General features: G+C 47.7%; 1 protein-coding gene across 1 annotated transcript in view; it reads left to right on the top strand.

Moving 5' to 3' along the window:
* Window positions 1-1575: 1575 nt before the first annotated feature.
* The window catches only part of Plxnc1 (plexin C1), a 145024-nt gene continuing 126224 nt past the window's right edge, over window positions 1576-20375 (top strand). The window contains exon 1 of the mRNA XM_027953425.2: window positions 1576-2637. Coding sequence (XP_027809226.2) covers window positions 1576-2637 — 1062 coding nt within the window. The remainder of the gene's footprint in view (window positions 2638-20375) is intronic.

The raw sequence follows: 20375 nt of genomic DNA, 5'->3' as shown, positions 1-20375 counted from the left end.
AGTAGCTCCCTGGGTGAGGTGGCCAGACTTCAGGGTCAGAGGGAGAGCCTCTAGGGACACAAGAGTAACTGGCTCTAAAATTAGACGGTTGGCTGGGTAGGATGACATCCGTTGTTGCATTTGATTTGAGGAACTTTCCAGTCTCACCGCAAAGAATGATGTCGGAGGGTTATTGTATTGGCCACAGGTGGCACTTGACTAGCAAGGCTTGTGTTAGAGGATCTGGAACTAGATATGGATTCAAATCTCGATTCTGATGTTCACTAGCAGTAGGAGCCTGACAAGTTCCATAATCTCTCCATGATCAATCGCCTCCATTGCTAAGTAGGAACAATAACAGTCACTAATTAATACGGTTGTTATATTAAATGAGTCTTAATCCACATGGTGCATTTAGAACAGCGCCCAGCACGCAATAAGTGCTCAATAAATGTTAGTCGTGATCATTAGGGTTAGATAGTGAGCAGAACTTTCTAAGTGCTAGGTTTGAAAGCCTGGGACTCCGTTGCCAAGGGAGATTTGAGAACCTTTTCAAATATGGGAGCTCAGGCCCTGGCCCCAGGGATTGTCCAGAAAAAGAGTGTGTGGCGCCTGCTTTCCCCCTCTACCTCATTCCCCTGACCCTGGGGAAACCCACCCCCTGTCACAGGGGCGCCTTGTTCCCTCCAGCTACTGGCTTGACCGTGTCTGCCGCGCGCCTCCCCGGGGCCTCGCTCCCGCGGTTCCACACCTGTCAGCCGCCCTCGCAGCCTCCCCTTAGTCCGAGCCCTGGGCCTCCGCCGCAACCCCTTCGACCCTAGGTCCCGGTTCCCTGCTCCCCGCGCCTGGCGTATCCCCCCAGCTGCTCTCGTAAACAAAACCCGGGCGTTGGAGCAGCCCCGCAGGCGGACGAGCGCGGGAGCCCGCTCCGTGCGCGGTTAGCGCGCCCTGGGAGCCCCGGGCGAGCCAAGGGGCGATGGTGGCGGCCGCGGCGGCAGCGGCAGGGCGGCTCAGCTTTGTTATGAATAGATGAAAGAGGCCACCTACACAGTAACCCAAATTACGAGACCTCCCTCCTCCCTATCTCACCGAATCAAGAGGGGAGGGGAGATGGGCGTGGAGGGAGGGCGGGCGGGCGGGCAGGAGGCGGAGGGCGGAGGGGAAGAGGATGAGGAAGGGGGCCAGTTGCATCCCACTTTCACAATGGGAAAGTGAAACGCACAAGCGCACCCAACCTCTCCAGCCCTCCCCGCCCGCCTCGCTCCCCTCCGCCCGTCCCCTCCCTTCCCCTCCGCGCCTCCCCGCGAGCGCCAGCGCTGCACAGAGGAACTCCGGAGAAGGAGGGCGAGGAGGAAGCGTTGCCGGAGCGCGCAGGGCTTGCCGCCGCCGCCGCCGCCGCTGCACAGGCTGCCGGAGCGAGCCCGCCGCGCGCCGTCCTCCCCGCTCTCCTTTCCGGGCGAGCCACGGGGATGGGGCGGCCGCGGGAGCCCGAGCGCGCGCAGGAGCCGCCACCGCCGCCGCCCGCGTCTCCGTCGCCGCGCGCCTGAGCCGCGGTCGCCGCCGCGCGCCCTGCCCGGGGGCGGCCCCCCCAGCCCCATGGAGGTCTCCCGGAGGAAGGCGCCGCCGCGCCCCCTGCGCCCTGCAGCGCCGCTGCCCCTGCTCGCCTATCTGCTGGTGCTGGCGGCGCCCGCCCGGGGCGCGGAGGAGTCCGTGTGGCGGTCGGAGCAAGCCATCGGAGCCATCGCGGTGAGCCGGAAGGACGGCGTGTTCGTGGCGAGCGGCAGCTGCCTGGACCAGCTGGACTACAGCCTGGAGCGCAGGCTCTCGCGCCTGTACCGGGACCAAGCGGGCAACTGCACGGAGCCCGTCTCGTTGGCGCCCCCCGAGCGGCCCCGGCCCGGGAGCAGCTTCAGCAAGCTGCTGCTGCCCTACCGCGAGGGGGAGTCCGACCCCGGAGGGCTGCTGCTCACCGGCTGGACCTTCGACAGGGGCGCCTGCGAGGTGAGGCCCCTGGGCAACCTGAGCCGCAGCTCTCTGCGCAACGGCACCGAGGTGGTGTCCTGTCACCCGCAGGGCTCGACGGCCGGCGTGGTGTATCGCGCAAACAGCAGCAACCGCTGGTACCTGGCGGTGGCCGCCACCTATGTGCTGCCGGAGCCGGAGACAGCCAACCGCTGCAACCCCGCAGCATCCGATCGCGCCACAGCCATTGCGCTCAAGAACACCGAGGGGCGCAGCCTGGCCACCGAGGAAATGGGCCGCCTCAAGCTGCGCGAGGGGGCGGGCAGTCTGCACTTCGTGGATGCCTTTCTCTGGAACGGTAGCGTCTACTTCCCCTACTACCCCTACAACTACACGAGCGGCGCCGCCACCGGCTGGCCCAGCATGGCGCGCATCGCGCAGAGCTCCGAGGTGCTGTTCCAGGGCCAGGCGGCCCTGGACTGCGGCCACGGGCACCCCGACGGCCGCCGGCTGCTCCTCTCCTCTAGTCTGGTGGAGGCCCTGGACGTCTGGGCGGGCGTGTTCAGCGCGGCCACAGGAGAGGGCCAGGAGAGGCGCTCCCCCGCCACCACAGCGCTCTGCCTCTTCAGGATGAGTGAGATCCAGGCGCGCGCCAAGAGCTGCAGCTGGGACTTCGAGTTGATCCTTCCCAACTGCGTAAGTCCTGCTCCCGGGGCCAGGCTGGGAGCGATGCAGCCGGGGAGCCACCGCCGAGGCACCGCGGGAAAGCGGGGGAGGGAAAGATCCGGGTGACATTTATCAGGTCTTAGGAGCACACTCCCTGAGACCTCAGGCTACTCTAAGGCACAGCCTGGGGTCCCCAGAGGGAGAGTGTACAAAGGGGGTGGGCAGGATTGGAGTTGGGCTCCAAACTCTACTAACTGCATCCCACTGCTATCCTTCTCTCAATTGTGGACGCTTGTTTGAGCCCGAGTCTCCCCCACGCAGCCCCCTTTCCCTAATTGCTTCCCCAGACTCATCTCTGCTGTGCAGTCGCAGCAGGCATGTGGGTTTGACTCTCTTGGTCAATACAGTTACCAAACAGTGCCCTCAGCAGAGAAGCCATTGAACCTAAAGGGCTCGCTGCCACACCCCAGCCTTTGTGCCCCCACTCAGCCCCCTTCCGCAACCCAGACGATGAGGTCTGAAGAGTTGGGAGCCTGTTCAACCCGGGTAAATAAATGCGAGCCTGAGAAAGCCGCTCACAGCACCCCCAGCACGACCCTGCGCAAGGGGGCGGGGCTGTGGCTGGGTTGAGGGTTGCTGTGGTCTCCAGCTGCGGGAGACACTGGGGAGGCAGGAGGTGGCTTTGTGGGTAAAAAGCCTCACCCTGGAGGGGAGAGCAAGGGAAAGTGTTGGGGTGCTACGGGCAGTCCCTGGGCTCCCGATTGCTGGACTACATTGCGGGGCTCATTGGCACCACCCCTGGGCTGTGCCTGAAGCAGGCAAACGAGGCAGGTTTCCCCAGGGCTCCCAGGGCGGCCACGGCTTGAATCTTGAGATTGGCAGTTCTTTGACTGGATAATAAAGCAGCAGTTCAAGAGGGTCCAGTGGATGGGGATTATGGAGCCATTGTGCACTTCTCCGGAGGCCGTTTCCCTTCCAAGGCTGCTGGCACATCGACTCCACATATGGCTCCTGAGAGGGGAGCCTGCTGAGAGCCTCCTTTATAACTGGACAGAAATCAAAGAGCAGAAATTAACGGCTACAGGTGTTGCCATTGTATGGGTATAAAATGAGTCAGAGAGAAGTCTCCACTTGGAAAATGTGTTGTGCGGGTGCAATTGTTGTTACCAACAGGGCACAGGGGAGCAGTGGCCCTAAGGTGTGTTAATATGTGTCTAGAAGGACACCCCCACCCACCCGATTCTCTGCAAATGCACATCTTATCAAATATTAGCCCCAGTGTCCAGGAAGGAAGACTCCTTAGATCGCTCACTTGTTTCTTCCTTTCTGCCTGTCAGCTGGGACAGGCACATAACATCTTCATCATAGGAATAGTTTTTAAAAACATATAAATAGCACACATTGCTCCCTAAATGACTTAGTCTTGCTATACATGTTATCATTTAATATTTAATAGCTCTCTTTATACACCTTTATACTCAAATGGTTCAAGTTTGGCAAAATCCTTGCCTTCATTTCTCTGTCAAAAGTCTTGAAAGTACCCCACCCCACCCCCAAATATTACTTTGTGTCAAGCTTTAGGTATACTTAGTCTCTGGGGTTAATGACAAGACGACTCAGAGGCCCACAGCAGGTAATAATGGTGGAAGTCCAAGCTTTGCCATCTGACAGCTGTGTCGACATGTGGAACCAAAACATTTCTCTTGACTGCATCTACCTATTGGGTCCTGGAGGACTCGGTTTCCTTCCAAACCCAGCAGCATCCCGAATGCACTCAGAATCCACATTTTGGCTCCATCCTGTGTTTCTACTTGTGCTGGGATGGGAATGGGGAGGGGCAGGGAAAATCGCAGAGCTGCTTATCCATCTTCAGGGGAGCTCCTGAGAGAGAGTTGCCCCTTGGAAATCAAGCAAGGGATAAACATATGCTGCCAAAAATCTGGAATGGGAAAAATAAATAATGAAAACAGGTCCCTTCACTGCATTTCTCACTGCTGTTATTTATCGAGAACTCCCAGTGAGCTCAGAGCTGTGTATTCTGAAAGATGGGGTCTCTACCCCCTGAGCTTGTCATCCAAGTTAAATAATATACTCTGGTTGGAACAATAGCATGTCATGGCTGCACAGGTGGGAGCTTCGAGTTTTGCTTTTTTTTTTTTTTTCTTTTTTCATTTAAGTAAATTCCTTGCTGCTAGTATGCATTTAAAAAGCCTTAATGGAATTGAATTTTAAGAGGAGTTTGAATGAAAATAAAGGTGGTAGTTTTGATAAAAGGGCTGATAGTCTTCTAACCTATTAACTAGGCAGATAAGATACTTAATTCAACAAATATTTGTTTGATACCTGCTAGCAGAAGCAATGCTCTGTGCTGGGTGCCTCCAGTTTTGCCCCTGAAGGGACAATAGTAGGTTACAACCCTGTTTAATGGGGTCATGGGATCCATGTGCCCTCAGATGTCACTCAGAAGAATGATGTCATTTGGTTACATTTGTTCTGCATTTTATTTTCAGGACTTGAATGTGTTTTTGAGAGACATGCTGAATTATAGGTGACAAAACAAACAAACAAAAAAAGCAGGAGTCAGACCTGAAACACTCTAGAGGGAGCCTCCATAGATTCCAACAGTGATTCCTTTAGAGCAAACACAGTCATTTTACCAGTAATCCACAGGCAGCAAGGCACAGCAGCTGGGTTTGCTTGCCTCTGCCTCTCCTCCTAGCTGCACCTATATTTTCCATCTTCATTCAAACGTGGATAGGGACAGAACTGAATGGGTTGTTTTCCTATCTCTTGATTGGTTCTCTTCTTTTTTGGGTGGAGGAGTATGGGGCACTTTACTGCTGAGAAATATCTCACACTCTTTTAATTTTTTTATTTTGAGACACAGTCTGGCTGAGTTGCCTAGGGCCTCACTAAGTTGCTGAGGCTTACATTGTTCCTGCCTCAGCCTCCCGAGTTGCTGAAGTTGCTGGGATTACAGGAGTGCGCCACCAAGCCTGACTTGGTTCTCTTCTTATTTCCTGTCCTCCTGTTGGTTGCGTCTCCCCTTTAACCTTTACTGCTAAGGATTAATTTCCAAGGTGCTTGTGCAACAAGTTAGAGGCTTGCACACATGGACGTTTCTTATTCTATCTTGCCACCAACTTTGAATGCACTTTTACAACTACAGCAGGTTCACCGCAGTCCCCAAATGTGCCAAGTCAGGTGATTCCTACAGACCCTGTAGAGACAAATACTCCTGATGACTACACCAATGCGACCCTCAGAGAAGTGTTTGTATTCAAGTTTGGGAAGATAGATTGTTCCAAGCTATTCTGACTGTTGCTGCTCTGTTGGCCCTGAGGATGCTTGTGGTTTAAACATGGTAGCTACCTCTCTGTAGACACTGAGGGTGATCTGTTTTCTTGTAGTTTGGTCCTCAGGACTGACTCCTCTAGTTCATTCCAACCCTTGCTGGTGGGAGTGTCCCCCCTTCTTCCACACACATCATTCTAAAGGCTGATATCATTTGAGTATCATGCATACAACCACAGAGCATTCACATGCAGCCCCAGACACATCCAACTGCCGTGTGTAGAAGTGGTATCTCGGTTCCACCCAGCCTCGTGACCTGTGGGCCTCAAAATCCACAAACTTCCCACGATGTTGACTCCTCTTCTGCTTCTGTTATGATTCTGTTGAGCCATTTGCCGTCTGTAGACTAGATGGGGAGTTTTTACCTTCACACACACACACACACACACACACACACATCTGATATGCAGGGATAGATTCAAAAAGGACAACTGCGACCACAGCACCCACTTAGAAAGAGGGAAAAAGCAATCATAGCTACAACGCACTGAATGGTTATTATGGCCAGGTTTTGTGCAGAGCAATTTACATGCCTTATTTTCTGTTGATTTTCAGTCACCGTATGAGGCAAGGAGTGTAGCTATTATGATGATTATGGATGAGAAAATTGAGACCCAGAGAGCTTGGTTAGGTTCTGTAGCTGGTAAACAGCAGAGGATTTGGAACCTGGGGGGGTCTAGTTCTAGGACCTGAGCTTTTAACCACTGCCATGGGCTGTCTGTCCTCAGAGACTGAGTTTGAGTGTTGGTCTACCCTGCAGGGAGCAGGTGAGGCCCCTGTAACGGCTATGATAAGACCAGCTGTTTGTGGATGTACACATAGACCACTGCCAAGGTCACTGTTTGCAGCTGTGACCACCTGAAGTTCTGGCTCTGGGAGGGTTTGTACTTTCCCATCCGTCACCTTCTAGTCAGTGTTGGTGTTCTTTGCACTCAGTATAAATGACCTCAGAGGGTCTTCTCTATTGAACCCCATACATAGTGTCTGGCATGTAGTCAGGGCTTAAGAAATATCTGTTGAATGTATAAATGAAGGATCTTAGAGAAAGAGAGGTTTTCTATAGTTAGCAGCAATACCTTCCTGAGCCTGGCCACCTTTCATTTCCTTAACCCTCAACCATTGTCTTTTTTCTTAATTTCTGATGCTCCAAAGTCCTTTTCTTCCCTAGTCCTAGGGAATATGGCATCCTCTGGGATTCTGGCTCTTATATCCCTGCTCATTGGAACAGCTAGGCTGCTGGTGTTGCTAATCTGGAAGTCAGCTCTGACCACAGAAACCCAGGGTAACTGGGTTTTCAGTGGTTAATAATGGGCACAATTGTGCCTCTCAAATATGAGAGGAAAGGGCTTTATGCTATAGGGTAGAGGTTCTTAAAGTGTGGTCTCTGGACCAGCATCATGGATATCATCTAGGAATTTGCTGGAGATGTCAATTCTTGTGCCCTACATCCGACTTACTTAACTAGAGACTCTGGGGGTAGGGAGCTTTAACAACTGTTTAAACAAAAAGTTTGAACAAGATTCTCTCAGTGGTTTAACAAGATTTGAATTCGTGCTCAGATTGGAGAACCACTGTGGTAAGAGAAAACCATTTTCCTTGTATTCCAAATGAGAATGGGATCCCCCTGGGATGGGGAACTTATCCTGTTTTTTTTTTCCCCATTGCATTTTATTTAGGGCCATAAAAGGAACCCTACTCATTTCATGACCCCTGTATTCCTTATTCCCTCCCAGTTACTCAATGGCAACAGATAGAAAGCCTTCTAAAGCCTTACTATTCGTGAGTTTATAATCTGAGTCTCAAAAATCTATAAGTCAGAGTTTAATCATCTTTTTCATTCTTGCATAACAACAGTTTACTTGCATTTTATTCCAGCATGGGTAGGAATTTCTAGAATCTTCTTCTCTGTTGTGCACCCAAACCAATTCCACACTCTAAACATTTCCTCTGGGGTCTTTTCTTCATAGCATCAACCCTGATATCAGTTGCTAGCCTACCCAGGTACAGTAGGTTGTGAAGTTCTACTTGAATAAGCTCAAACAAGAAGATAAAGGATTTCATGGACAGAAATGTGGAATTACATGATAATCTAGGAAAAGGAGCAGTCCTGTGTAATGGTCACATGCACAGTCTCTAGAGCCAGGTCAGCTGGGACCAGCGCTTACCAACTGTGTAGCCCTGGGAAAATTATTTAACCTTTCTGTGCCTCAGTTTGACCTGTAAGTAGGATCCTATTTGCTTCTTGGGTTATTGTCTGGATGTATAAATTAATACATGAAGAATTAGCCACACTTGGCCCATAGTAAATGCTATCATAGGCACTGACTATCACAATTAGTAATAGTAATGAATGGGGCTCCTTGATATGGAGCTGGAGGGTGCTTCTGAATTCAAGGCAGCTCCAGGGAACCCAGCATCAGGAAATGATTGATGCCCATTCCAAGGCTTCACCTTAACATGACTCAGCACGAGCACTTCTCTCTGTCCTGCTCCAAGTGGCTCCCCTGCTTCCTTAAGAGTCTGCCTCCACCTGCATGTGGCTCAGCCTGCCTTTGTCCCCAGTCTGCATCTTAATAGACAGACTTTCTCCTTTTGCTTTGGCTACTACTGGCAACGGCTTTCTGTATGACTTAGTGCAAATTATTAGGAAAGAGAGAGAATTGGGTTCAGCTTAGCTTTTCACACCAGATGATGAACCCTTGTTCAGAGTAGGTATTTGCTGCTCTTGAGACAGGTACCAACCTCTAATCTAATCAGAAGAATGGGGACAAACACATGAGGGTCCCCAGCAAGCACTGTGATGGAAGAGCCAGACCATGACCAACATTTTGACCACAATACTGAGGCATCATCTCTGCCTGCCTTAAAGTTTCTTGGTGACCACTTCTTTCTCAAACGTGTTGGCTTCTAGATGAGGAAGATGAGAAATCACAGAGTCACCTTGGGGACAATTTGTATATATCATAGTCTGTTCATTGGAACAGGAGCACAGTAATAGTAGGTTGGTTGGTTGGTTGGTTGGTTTTTTTGTTTTGTTTTGGGTACTGGGGATTGAACTCAGGGGCACTAAACCACTGAGCCTCATCCCCAGCCCTTTCTTACATTTTATTTAGAGACAGGATCTCACTGAGTTGCTTAGCCCTTCGCTTTTGCTGAGGCTGGCTTTGAAGTCACCATCCTCCTGCCTCAGCCTACTGAGCCATTGGGATTACAGGTGTGCGCCACCACAACTGACGGTTGGTTGGTTTTTTATTAAATGCTCTCATAGCTTTTCTAGTGATATTGTTCTATTTTGATGAAGTGCTAATTTTTATATGGTCACAAAAATAAATAAAACTGTGACCTACATTCACAGATCCTATAGTTGGTGTTCATATAGGTTTGACTGTTTATGTGATAGTTACATGTAGCATTTTTCTCAGAGAAGTTATTGGGGGAATTTGATCCTATTTCTTTCTCAAGGCTCTAGCCAATGCAGGCGTCAGCAAACTTTCCTATGAAGAGTTTAATCATCAATATTTTAGTCTTTATGAACCTTATATGACCTTTGTCACAATTTCTGAGCTCCCTTGTGGTGCTGTGAATACAGTCATAGAGGATCCATCAATGAACCTGCAGGGCTGTGTTCCAATAAAACTTTATGGACACCAAAACCTGAATTCCTTATAAGTTTCACTTGTCATGAATTATTCTTTTTTCTCTTTTTTCCCCAACCATTTAAAAATCTAAACACTATTCTTAGCACATGGGCCATTCCGAAATCAGGCAGCAGGCCAGATTTGGCCCACAGGTGGTGATTTGCTGACTCCTGCTATCGTGGAAAGAGCGAGAAGAAAACAAACCTTCACACAGGGTCGGATACAGTAGGAGACATTTAACAGAAAGATGCCCTGGAAACTTCCAGAAGGGGTGTCACCCTCTCCCTGGCAGGACCTGGGAGGCTCCAGAGAAGTGACGCTTGAGCTGTGTCTTGAAGCTAAGTGGAGAAGGCAGAGAAGGGAGTCTGGAGAGCGGGCCCGGCGCGCACACAAACGGGATGTTGAATAAGCTTATGAGCCACAGGCTGCTCCCCCTGGCTGAGGAGCATCCACAAATGAGCATGCAGGTCCAGATGGCAACAGGCTTAATGAGACGGGCCAAGGTGGTTAGATTTGATCCCAATGGTCAGTCACCTTCTGACTTTCCAAACCTTGCCTTGAAAATAAATACCTGGCATATGCCTGTCATCCCAGCTACTCTGGAGGCTAAAGTGGGAGAATCACAAGTTCAAAGCCAGCCTTGGGCAACTGAATGAGACCTCATCTCAAAATAAAGTAAAAAGGTTGGGGATGTAGCTTAGTGCTAAAGTGCTCCTAGGTTTAATACCCAGCACCTCAGAGGATGGTAACAAAAGCTCCATTGGTACAAAAGAATAACAAATCATTAATAACCTGTTGTCCTGGGTGAGTCTGTTACAAATGCTGGGGGCTCTTAGTGAAGCAGGTCATTGAAAGGTTCCCAGACCTACAGCTTGGCCCACTTCCGCTCATGCCTGTCCCCAAGGCATCTCAAAGGAACTTCTGCTGAGCAGGATGTGAAAACCCTAGCTGTAGCCACTGGAGGATAACGGCAGGGTCATTAGTGTACACAATCGGAGAGTGTTCTAGAAAGAAAACTCAGAAGTGGATGAGATGAGACTAGAGGCAAAGCAGCTGATTTGAAGGACAGTCATTGGATGAAACAAATAATTTCTCAAGTTTCTATTCTGTGGCCAGCAGAGTGTGGAAATATTTATATCAGCAGGAAATAGGGCAAACAATATGCATGTAGCAAATAAATAGATATTCATATAATGAGAGCTGAAATTTATTATATACTAGATATATATTTACATACTATATACTTTCCCAATTCTAACTCACTTAATTCTCATCATCACTTTCCAAGTGGGGAAACATGTTACTAATGTTTTACAAAGAAGGAAACTTGAGGCATGTCACTAAACAGGTGATAAAAGAGCTATTTGAGGTGGGGTGTTGGGGACAGTGCTCTCTAAGGACGTCAAGTGGACTCCAGGAAGATGAGAATGGACAGTGGCAGGCTTCCCCTTGGAGAGCTGGAGTGACCAAGGACAGGTTCCAGGGACAACTTGGTCAGTCTGAAGAGCAAAAGGTCCACGTGGTTGGGGACAGGGAGAAAGTAAATGGAAAGAACTAGGGGACGGCCCAGGAGAAGGAAATGGTAGCAGGGTCCTGCAGGCCCCTTAGGCTATGGGAAGAAGATTAGATTTTATTCTCAAAGCATAGGAGAGCCTTTGAAGGGAAGCGAAATGATTGGATTTGAGTTCCTAAGTAATGGCTGCCCTGTGGGGAATGGATGAGAGATGGGCTGCAGAGGAAGCAGGGGAGCCCGCAGAAGGCTCTTTGCCGTAGTCCAGGCAAGAAATAATGTCACTTTGGTCAAGAGTGGTGACAGAGTCCTAGTACAGAGGGACACAGATGGGTTCTGTGTATTTGCCATAATCCAATGGGGGGATATCGAACACCTGACCCAGGAGTGACCGTGTCGGTGGAGAGGAGGGAAGAAGTGAAATCGCTTTTTAAGACAGTGTTGAGAAGTGTTGGTGACACATTAAAACAGGGTCGAGAGGGGGTAGGGAAAGAGAGAAGGGAAATTGCATGGTAAAGGAAGGAGACCCTCATTGTTATACAAAATTACATATAAGAGGAAGTGAGGGGAAAGGGGAAAAAAACAAGAGAGAGAAATGAATTACAGTAGATGGGGTAGAGAGAGAAGTTGGGAGGAGAGGGGAGGGGAGGGGAGGGGGGATAGTAGAGAATAGGAAGGGCAGCAGAATACAACAGACACTAGTTTGGCAATATGTAAAACAGTGGATGTGGAACCGATATGAATCTGCAATATGTATATGGGGTAAAAATGGGAGTTCATAATCTGCTTGAATCAAATGTATGAAATATGATATGTTAAGAGCTTTGTAAGGTTTTGAACAACTAATAATGAAAAAAAAGAATAAGCAAAAAAAAAAAGGGGGGGAGTGTAATTGTTGATTGGTGCCTTTGGGACGCCCAGGAAGAACTTCTAAGTCAGAAGTTGGCCATGGACATGGGCACGTTGGGCGGGGGGTATCTGCTCCCTAAAGCCTGGAGTGTATCAGGCTCTGTTGGGGGCGCACACAGCTCCATTTGAGTTATATGTACCTTGAGTGCTATCTTAGTGTGGTCTCTGTTGCTATGGGGGAAAAAAGAAAAACCTGAAACCAGGTAATTTATAAAGAATGCATGCTAATTTGGCTGTTGGTTCTCGAGGCAGGTAGTCCAAGAGCATGGTGCGGCATCTGCTTGGCACCTGGCAAGGGCTTTCCTGCTGTACCCACAGCAGGGCAGAGCGCATGACACGGGGAGTTACGGAGCAAGCGTGCAGTAAGGCCATGGTGGGGGCCCTACCCTCACAAACTCGTCTAAACCTAATTACCTCCCGAAGTTCCTGCCATCAGATGCCATTAACGTTACATTTCCAACACATGGATTTTTGGGGTCCCATTCAGACCACAGCAAGGGGAGTGGCTAGGTCAGCTCATCTTCCAGGCATCCATAGCCTAACACACATGCTGAGGAGCAAATGATCACAGAACTGGGAAGAAAGTGCTCATCATCTACTGCAAAAGGCAGTGATTACAGAACTGTGAGGTGAGCGCTTCCAGGAGGCTCCAGCCCTGGAGCTGTGTTTATAGGAAGAGTAGAAGCCAGGCAAGGGAGGAGATTTCCTGGTGGCTTCCCTACCAGTGAGGAGGGATTCCTGTCCTCCTCCTCCTCCCCCAGCCGGGCTGAAGAAGCACTTATCTAACACACCAGCTGTTCCTGATCATTGCTCCTTAGCGTCCTCCTTAGGCTCCTTTCTCCATCGGTGACCCCTTTTAAAAATTGGACTCCAAGTGCTGACCCTTGCTTCTCTGAGGCAAGAGGAGGGGGTCACCCAGAGCAGCTGGTAACAGTGGGTCAGTGGGTGTCATCTAGCATCAGACTCTTGGGCTTCGGGTGCTTCTCTTCCTAACTCTGAGGAGGCCCATCGAGCCTTTTTCAGAATGTTTTCAATGCATAAAAAAAAATTTTTTTAAATGATTGCAACGTAAACCAATTATATTCATATGCAGATACATAATTCTTTTTGAAAATCTGAGATATAGTTAATGTGTCTTAACACATGCACCAGCAAGATCTAGCCGCAGTAACTATCCTAATTTCAAAGTAGAGATGAACTTGAAAGATATTTTGAGATATCTACAGCAACTAGAAAGCGATATGAAAATATCTGATTTCTTTTGGTGACAAAGTCACAGGTTTAGTTAATACTTCTGTGGCCTGAATCCAGAATTAAAGGAGATGCTACATTTCAGTTAGAGCTTGCTAAAATAAAGATTTCCTTGAAAATATTTTTTTTAAGTTGTCCATGGACCTTTAACTTTTTTTTAATTTTATATCCAGTGCTGAGAATCGAACCCAATGCCTCACACATGCTAGGCAAGCACCATACCACTGAGCCACAACCAAGGCCCCCAATTGTTTTTTTTTTTTTCATCCTGTTTCATGGAGTCCCTGAATTCTGCCCCTAAACGGTGTAAATGATGGCGCCCCTGCCCTGACCATTCCTCCCGGCTATCAAGTGTTCAGAAACCAGGACGTGCAATGCAAAGTGTCTTGTTTTGTTTCAGAGCCCACTTGGCTCATTCTGACAAGAGAGGGTTTATTCCCATGGTATTTTATAGATCAAGCACTTGGCCAACAGCAAGTGCTCCATGAATAATGGATGGATGGACAGATGGACAGACAGACAGAGAAAACTCCGAGAGACTGCGTGACTGTCTGATGGAGCGGGAGCTTGAACCCACGTATTGTGTATTCTAAATCTCTTGCTTTTTTTCCTACTCTTCCATGCTATCATCAGCAATTTTTATTTTAAGGAGTTAAAACAATGCTAGGCCATGTTCATACAATTATTATTCTAATCATGGGAAAGAATAGTCCTGTTATTCTTTGCTTTGGTCAGAGCACATGTCAAGTGCTTTGTTTACTCCTTAGACCCACATTTTTAAGTCTACTGTGTCTGTAGACTGTCTATGGACAGAGAAGGAGACAGATGCAGAAACTCTTACCAGCTGTTGATGAACTATAGATGAACTATAGAAAATATAGAGAAGGGGCTGGGGTTTGGCTCAGTGGTAGAGCGCTTGCCTAGCATGTGTGAGGCACTGGGTTTGATTCTCAGCACCACATATCAATAAATGAAATAAAGGCCCAATGACAACTAAAGAATACTTTTTTTAAAAAATCACAACTTCTTAAAAAAGAAAATATAGAAAAGGCCAGGATACATGGTAACAGGTGTGGGGCAGCTCTCTATTGCTCCCCAAGGCAGATCCAAGGCCCAGTGTTTACAAGGGACAAATCTTGGCTCAATTAAAGAATTCTATAATGATTAGGCTCTACTTAGCAACATCCCCTATTGTCTGAAGAGATATTGACTGAAAGTATTCAAACATTGATCCATGTATTTTTTTATTCATTCAATAAACATTTATTGACAACCTACTGCATGCCAGATGCTGGTGAATGCCACATTCAGAGTGTAGAGTAAGATACTCTTGTAGACCTTACAGTCCATTGGAAAATAGACACTAAATTAAAAATTTAAAACTGTAAATATAATAAGTATTTTGAAGGAAATAAGTGGAGTGCAATGGCTCAGAATAAGCAACCGGCGTAGGGACGGGGAGAGCTATGCTCGACATCCACAAGTAGGGGAAGATTAACTTGAAATCTGAAAGGTTGGGGGGAAAAACAGCCCGTGAGGGAGTGAAGGGGAGGCGGGATGGGAGGAGGAGGTTTAAAGGCCCTGAAGCAGAAACTCGGTAATATGTTGAAGACACGTGTTCCTGAAAGAAAGCCACCATGGGACCCGAAACAGATGAAGGAGGAGAAGAGTGGCAAAGAATGAGTTTGAAGAAGTGGTGGGGGAGCAGCTGGGTAGGGCCTGGGGAGGAATATACGTTTAATTCAAAGTGTGCTGGGAAGACAGGGAAGAAGTCCCGGCAAGGGAGCCACATGAGTGATTTTCTGTTTTAAAAGATCACCCTGCTACTGGATGGTGAATAGATGGTAGCTGTGAGGGAGAGGCCAGGAGACTCTGCTGTAGATCATCAGGGGGGTGATGGAGGCGTGGGCTGGGTAGAGCCCCTGAGATTGCTGGGAAATTTGTCCAAGGTTTTTCACATACTGGACAGGGGGAGTGATGGAAGAGAGAAGTGGGTGAGGAAGACCAGAGAGGAGCAGCGCTGGTGGGGAGATGAGTCTGGACAACTATTTTTCAGCAACACAGAAGCCATGTCATGGTTCCCAGTGGTTCTCACCAGGGCACCATGACATGGCTATTTGGAAAGGTCGGGGAGGGGCTTTGGGTAGCCAAAATGCTGGGGGCCCTATTGGCATTTTGTGGACAGGGTCCTGCTTCACAATACCTTTATTTTATTTATTTATTTATTATTTTTATGTGGTGCTGAGGATCAAACCTAGCGCCTGGCACTACCGCTGAGCCATAACCGCAGCCTCTCAAGTTGTCTTTTAATTGAAATTAACTGTAGGGAGGGGAGGGAGATTTAGATGTGGGGTGTGAAGCAAGGAGGAGGAAGGATACAAATCCTGGATGGTTACTTCAAGGGTGCGTGGGACTGGCAGGCGGGAGGTCACTGGAGCCCTGGGGAGGAGGAGGGGGTGCAGGAGCAGGTGGGAGGGTGAGAAACGCAACCTGCAGCACTCTGCTGCCTGGTAGGGCTGCCCAGGGTGTCCCTGAACTGCTGTCCTTGCCTCGTTCCTCCTGCAAACTTTGAATGTTTTCTTTTGATCCTTTGAGTCCCCCCATGTAAATTCATCCCACAGAGGAGCAGAGAGATGCCATAAACTTAGTCAGAACCCGATCAATGTTGTGTGCTCCAGAAGAATAGAGAAAGGAGTCTTAATGGCTAATCAAGTCGCTAACTTGGGTGAATAATTGTTCATTCGGTTTCCCTGGATTGAGGAAGGTCATTTGCTAATTATTTTCACACACAGGATTTCACTGGAGCCTCGAAATAATGTGGACAGGCAGGGCATGTGATATTACCACATCCGTTTTACAGATGTGGTCACTGAGGTTCATTTGGGGACTTCACTGGCCCATATTGATGGCCTCCTATAAGAGCCAGAGCAGGGGCCAGAACTTGGGTGCAGGGCTTTGTCAGGGTTTTCCTAACTGCAGGTGGACCCCTGTGTGAGTCAGGAATAGCAAACAATGGAGAAACCGCTTAAAAAACATGTGCGTCCCATGGGAACAGAGCAGAATTAACTGCCCAAGAGAAGCATTTTATCAATGTGTAAGAAATTAATAAGAACCCAGTTGGTATTTGCCCTTGTCCTTATAAGGAAAAACCAACATACACCAGTCCTTTTAATACCTCGGGAGGTAAAATGCCTGCCTCTCGCTGGGCTCCTGACACAGAGGCCCTGCGTTTTGCACATTTTCTCTGGGCGTTGCCACAAGAGCAGCAGTGTGGCTGTGAACACCTGACCTGCACCTCCCGAGTCTGTCCATCTGTCACACGATGGAGCAGGGCCGCAGCGTTGCTCAATGTTTGAGTAAACATTGAGTATGCAACTGGTGCCCTCTAGAGTTGTGCAGTGCACAACAGGAGAGTGTTATTGTCAATGGAAAATAGTGCAAAGGAGCTGCAGGAAGGTCAAGCTGTCCTCATGACACAATCACTGCTCCCTGTATATATACACATGTGCATATGCACATACGTACACATGTACACGTGCACACATACAACACACAAGGCACTCACGCATATGTACACACATGCACACACACTTACACGAACACGCATGCACACAAGTACACACATACATATGTATGCACACATACACACATGCACACTTACACGCATGCTCACGTGTGCACACAAGTATACATGTGCATACGCATGCATACCTTCACATATGCATACACAATATATACACATGCATGCACACATGCACAGATGCGTGTGCACACATGTGGGCATGCACACAAGGCACACATGTGTGTACACAGGTACATGCATGCACACATGTGAGTACACACAGGTGTGTGTGCACACATGTGCACCAGCACACTCCTTGGTGTGTAGTCTTGGTGACCCAGAGCTCCACTCCTTCAGCCCAAACATCACTAGAGACAAGATAGTTCTTTTCCTCTAGCTGAGAAAAGTTTTCCCTCAGAGCGGGCTAAGTGTGGGCGTGCCTTTATGGTTAGACATGGCAGGAAGGCAAGAGGCAGAATGACAACTCTGAGGGAACCAAGAAAGCCCAAAGGGGAGACAAGGTTTAGAGCTAAATCAAGATTGGATTTTGTCATGAAAGGCAGAACTGGCAAAAGCATCATTACACGGCATTAACCTTGTTACACACAGACGAACAAGCAGAGGCTGGGATTCAGAAATAAATTACACATAATAAACTAGACAGAATAGGCTGAGAGCAACATTAGCCATTATGCCCTAAGGGGAGAGAAGGGCAAGATAGAAAATAGGCTGGAAAAAAAAAAAGAGTAAGAATAATTTCTGGACACAGGGGGCCGGCTGCACTATTTCCCCCCTTTTTCTGTGTGGCTCCCTAGGTATTAACTTCATTTTTGTGAGAAGGCTTCTCTGAAGCCTGTCTCTCTTTTGTTTTCATTTGCTGAAATGAGCATAAGAAAGCCATTCAGAGGGCTCCTTTCTCCATTCACAGGGACCTGTCCATTTCTGTGTGTTTCCAACACAAAAGAATCCATTTCCATTCAGCCAGAGCAGTCCCTTGGGTTTTCATGAGGCCCAAGCCTCCTCTTTCCTATTTCCTTCCAGGCTCTCTTATAATTGGCTACAAAATCCTGACCATGGCTATGGTCCTCCAGGCTGGCCTAGTGTCTGGTCCAACAAGTCATGATTCTCATTTCTTAGATAGTGACTCTTGCTTTTGGTTCCAGGTAACAGAAAACACAGTCATCAGTGGTTTAAACCATGGTACCTGTTGTTAACTTACAAAAAGTTTAAAGGTTGGAGGTCTGTGGCACAGTGGTGTCCTCAAGAACCTAGGGTCTCTTGTCTTTCCCCTTCACCAGGCTTAGCCTGTTAATTTCATCTGCCATCTTGAATTTCATGGAAGCAAAATGGCTGCCGCCAATCTGCACATGATTGCCTGGAGCTACTGTATTCCAGGGGAGGAAGTGAGATAAGATGGCACTTAGGCTCTCCTCAACAGCCTTCTCCTATGGAGAAAGTAGCTATTCCCAAAAGTCCCTCCTGTGGACATCTTACACCTCATAGCCCAGAACTAGGACACCAGAACTGGCCACACTTAGCTCTGTGGGGTAGGAAAGCAAGTATCTGACAATAGAAAATGGAGTTGCTATTTGGCTTGATTTCTGACATGCTTAGGTTTATTACTGTCTAAACAAAATTAGGGTTCTTTCAGCAATGAAGGTGGGAATAACGGCCACGGTGTTTGTGTTTTTTAAATAAGGAAATGATAGCAAGTATGGATTGTGTGTTGCCATGTGCCAGACACCCTTCTGAACTTTACTCCTTTGGTGCGCAAAACAAATGGATGCTATTATCATCACTCCTATTGTATAAAGGAGGAAACTGAGTGACAGAGAGGTTAACTAATGAGCATGAATTACTTATCTAGAAAGGAACAGAGCCAGGATTCAAACCCAGGCCATCTGGCACACTACATATACTGCCCCTACTGGGTAAGATGATAAAACACAATGCAAGGGGTGGCACCAAGAAAGTATTGATACATGTTAGTTGGTCTTATTGATAGTATTTTGACTACTATCATTTATTTCCTCTTTTTCATAAGTACCCTACCAATCAGGCCCATTAGCCTTATCAGACAGTTGAGAAAAACAACTCCCAACAGGGTTAGGTCATTGCCCATCACCCATAAATATGAACCACACTCAAATGCAAACGATTCCCGGGAGGTTTTCTATATCATTAGCCTCTCAAGTTTGGGAACATGGATTTAATGGTTGTACTCCATACCTATGCTATTGATCTAGGACTTAATTTGAAAAAATACAATTGCTGAGAACCAGTCAGAAGTCAGGGAAGGACAATAGAACAGGGGTGATGGCAATTTGGAGCCATTTTTTTTTCCTTGTCCCCCATCAGTTTTTGAGATGCCTCTGTCATTTGAAGCCAGCCTTTCACAAACAGGATGCCCATGCCACCTTAGCAAAGGCCACCCATGACATCATTATTCTTGCTAACTAGAGTAGGTATGTTATGAAGCATCTACTGTATACCAGAGTACAAACACTTGAGTACAGTGTCCCATTTGGTCCTTGTGAACAATCCAGAAGCCACAGGCTCTACTCTCTGTGTTATGAGATGACAGGGAATGGAGTGCTCCAGTCAAAGACAGTGGAACATTCTGGAAACCCAGACATTCTAGAAGTCCAATTCACTGAGTTAGCCTCTGTGCGATACTCAAATATTTAATAAAAATAATAGCGGTGGTCAGCGGATCTTACATTTGAACAATTCTGGTTTTCTTTTAAAGCAAGATGTGTGATGTGGTTTTATTTTTTTTAATGTAAAGGTCATCTGATTTTTCTTCTTCTGCTCATAGTCACGAGGCTTCCTTATCTAAACAGTGACCTATTGTTCCAATCCTTAGACCCACAGAGATTTTTTTTTTCCCTTCACTTCAATTTTAACAGGACAGTTCCTCATCTTTCCTGCAGCTTGAAAAAGTGCTATCTGTTAACAGGAAGAGAAAAAAAATCTCTAATGGGCTTTTCCAAAAATCTTCTTAAACTGAATTCGCTATAGAATATTTTATGCAAATAAGCCACTTTCTCTAAGGTTATGACATCTTTTCCTTGAAAAGTGATCAGGGCATTGGAGAGATCCCGGCTAGCTTATCTATTCCTCACAGCGCAACTTCAACAAAGAAATAACGACAGCACTTAAAAGGCTTCAGAAATCAATTTAGTCCATGAATCCATTTAGTTTAGATGGTAATGAAACTTGGTGGGTTTAAAAATAATGAATATTTAATAAGACATAAATTGAAAGACATAAACACTGTCGGCAATAATATAATGAAGTTAATAAGACTTAGTCTACCCCTGCCCACCTACCTCCCTGCTCCCCAAACAGGGCCATTTCAGGAGTTGCTGGTCTGCTTAGCTCAAGTTTGCAGGTTCTTCATTGGCTGAAACAGAAATGTGCCTTTGAAAACCTTCGTGCAGTTGGGAACCCAGCTCTGGCAGATAAAGTGTGCTATCACACTGTGTTCAGTAGCTACAGACGGCACTGGCTCTTTCTAGCTCCCTATCTTCCAGAGATTTGT

The sequence above is a fragment of the Marmota flaviventris genome, chromosome 3 (assembly GCF_047511675.1).
Source record: "Marmota flaviventris isolate mMarFla1 chromosome 3, mMarFla1.hap1, whole genome shotgun sequence".
NCBI classification, from domain to species: Eukaryota; Metazoa; Chordata; class Mammalia; order Rodentia; family Sciuridae; genus Marmota; species Marmota flaviventris.
Note: the sequence above shows the minus strand (reverse complement) of the source record. Positions and strands in the feature narration are given on the sequence as shown.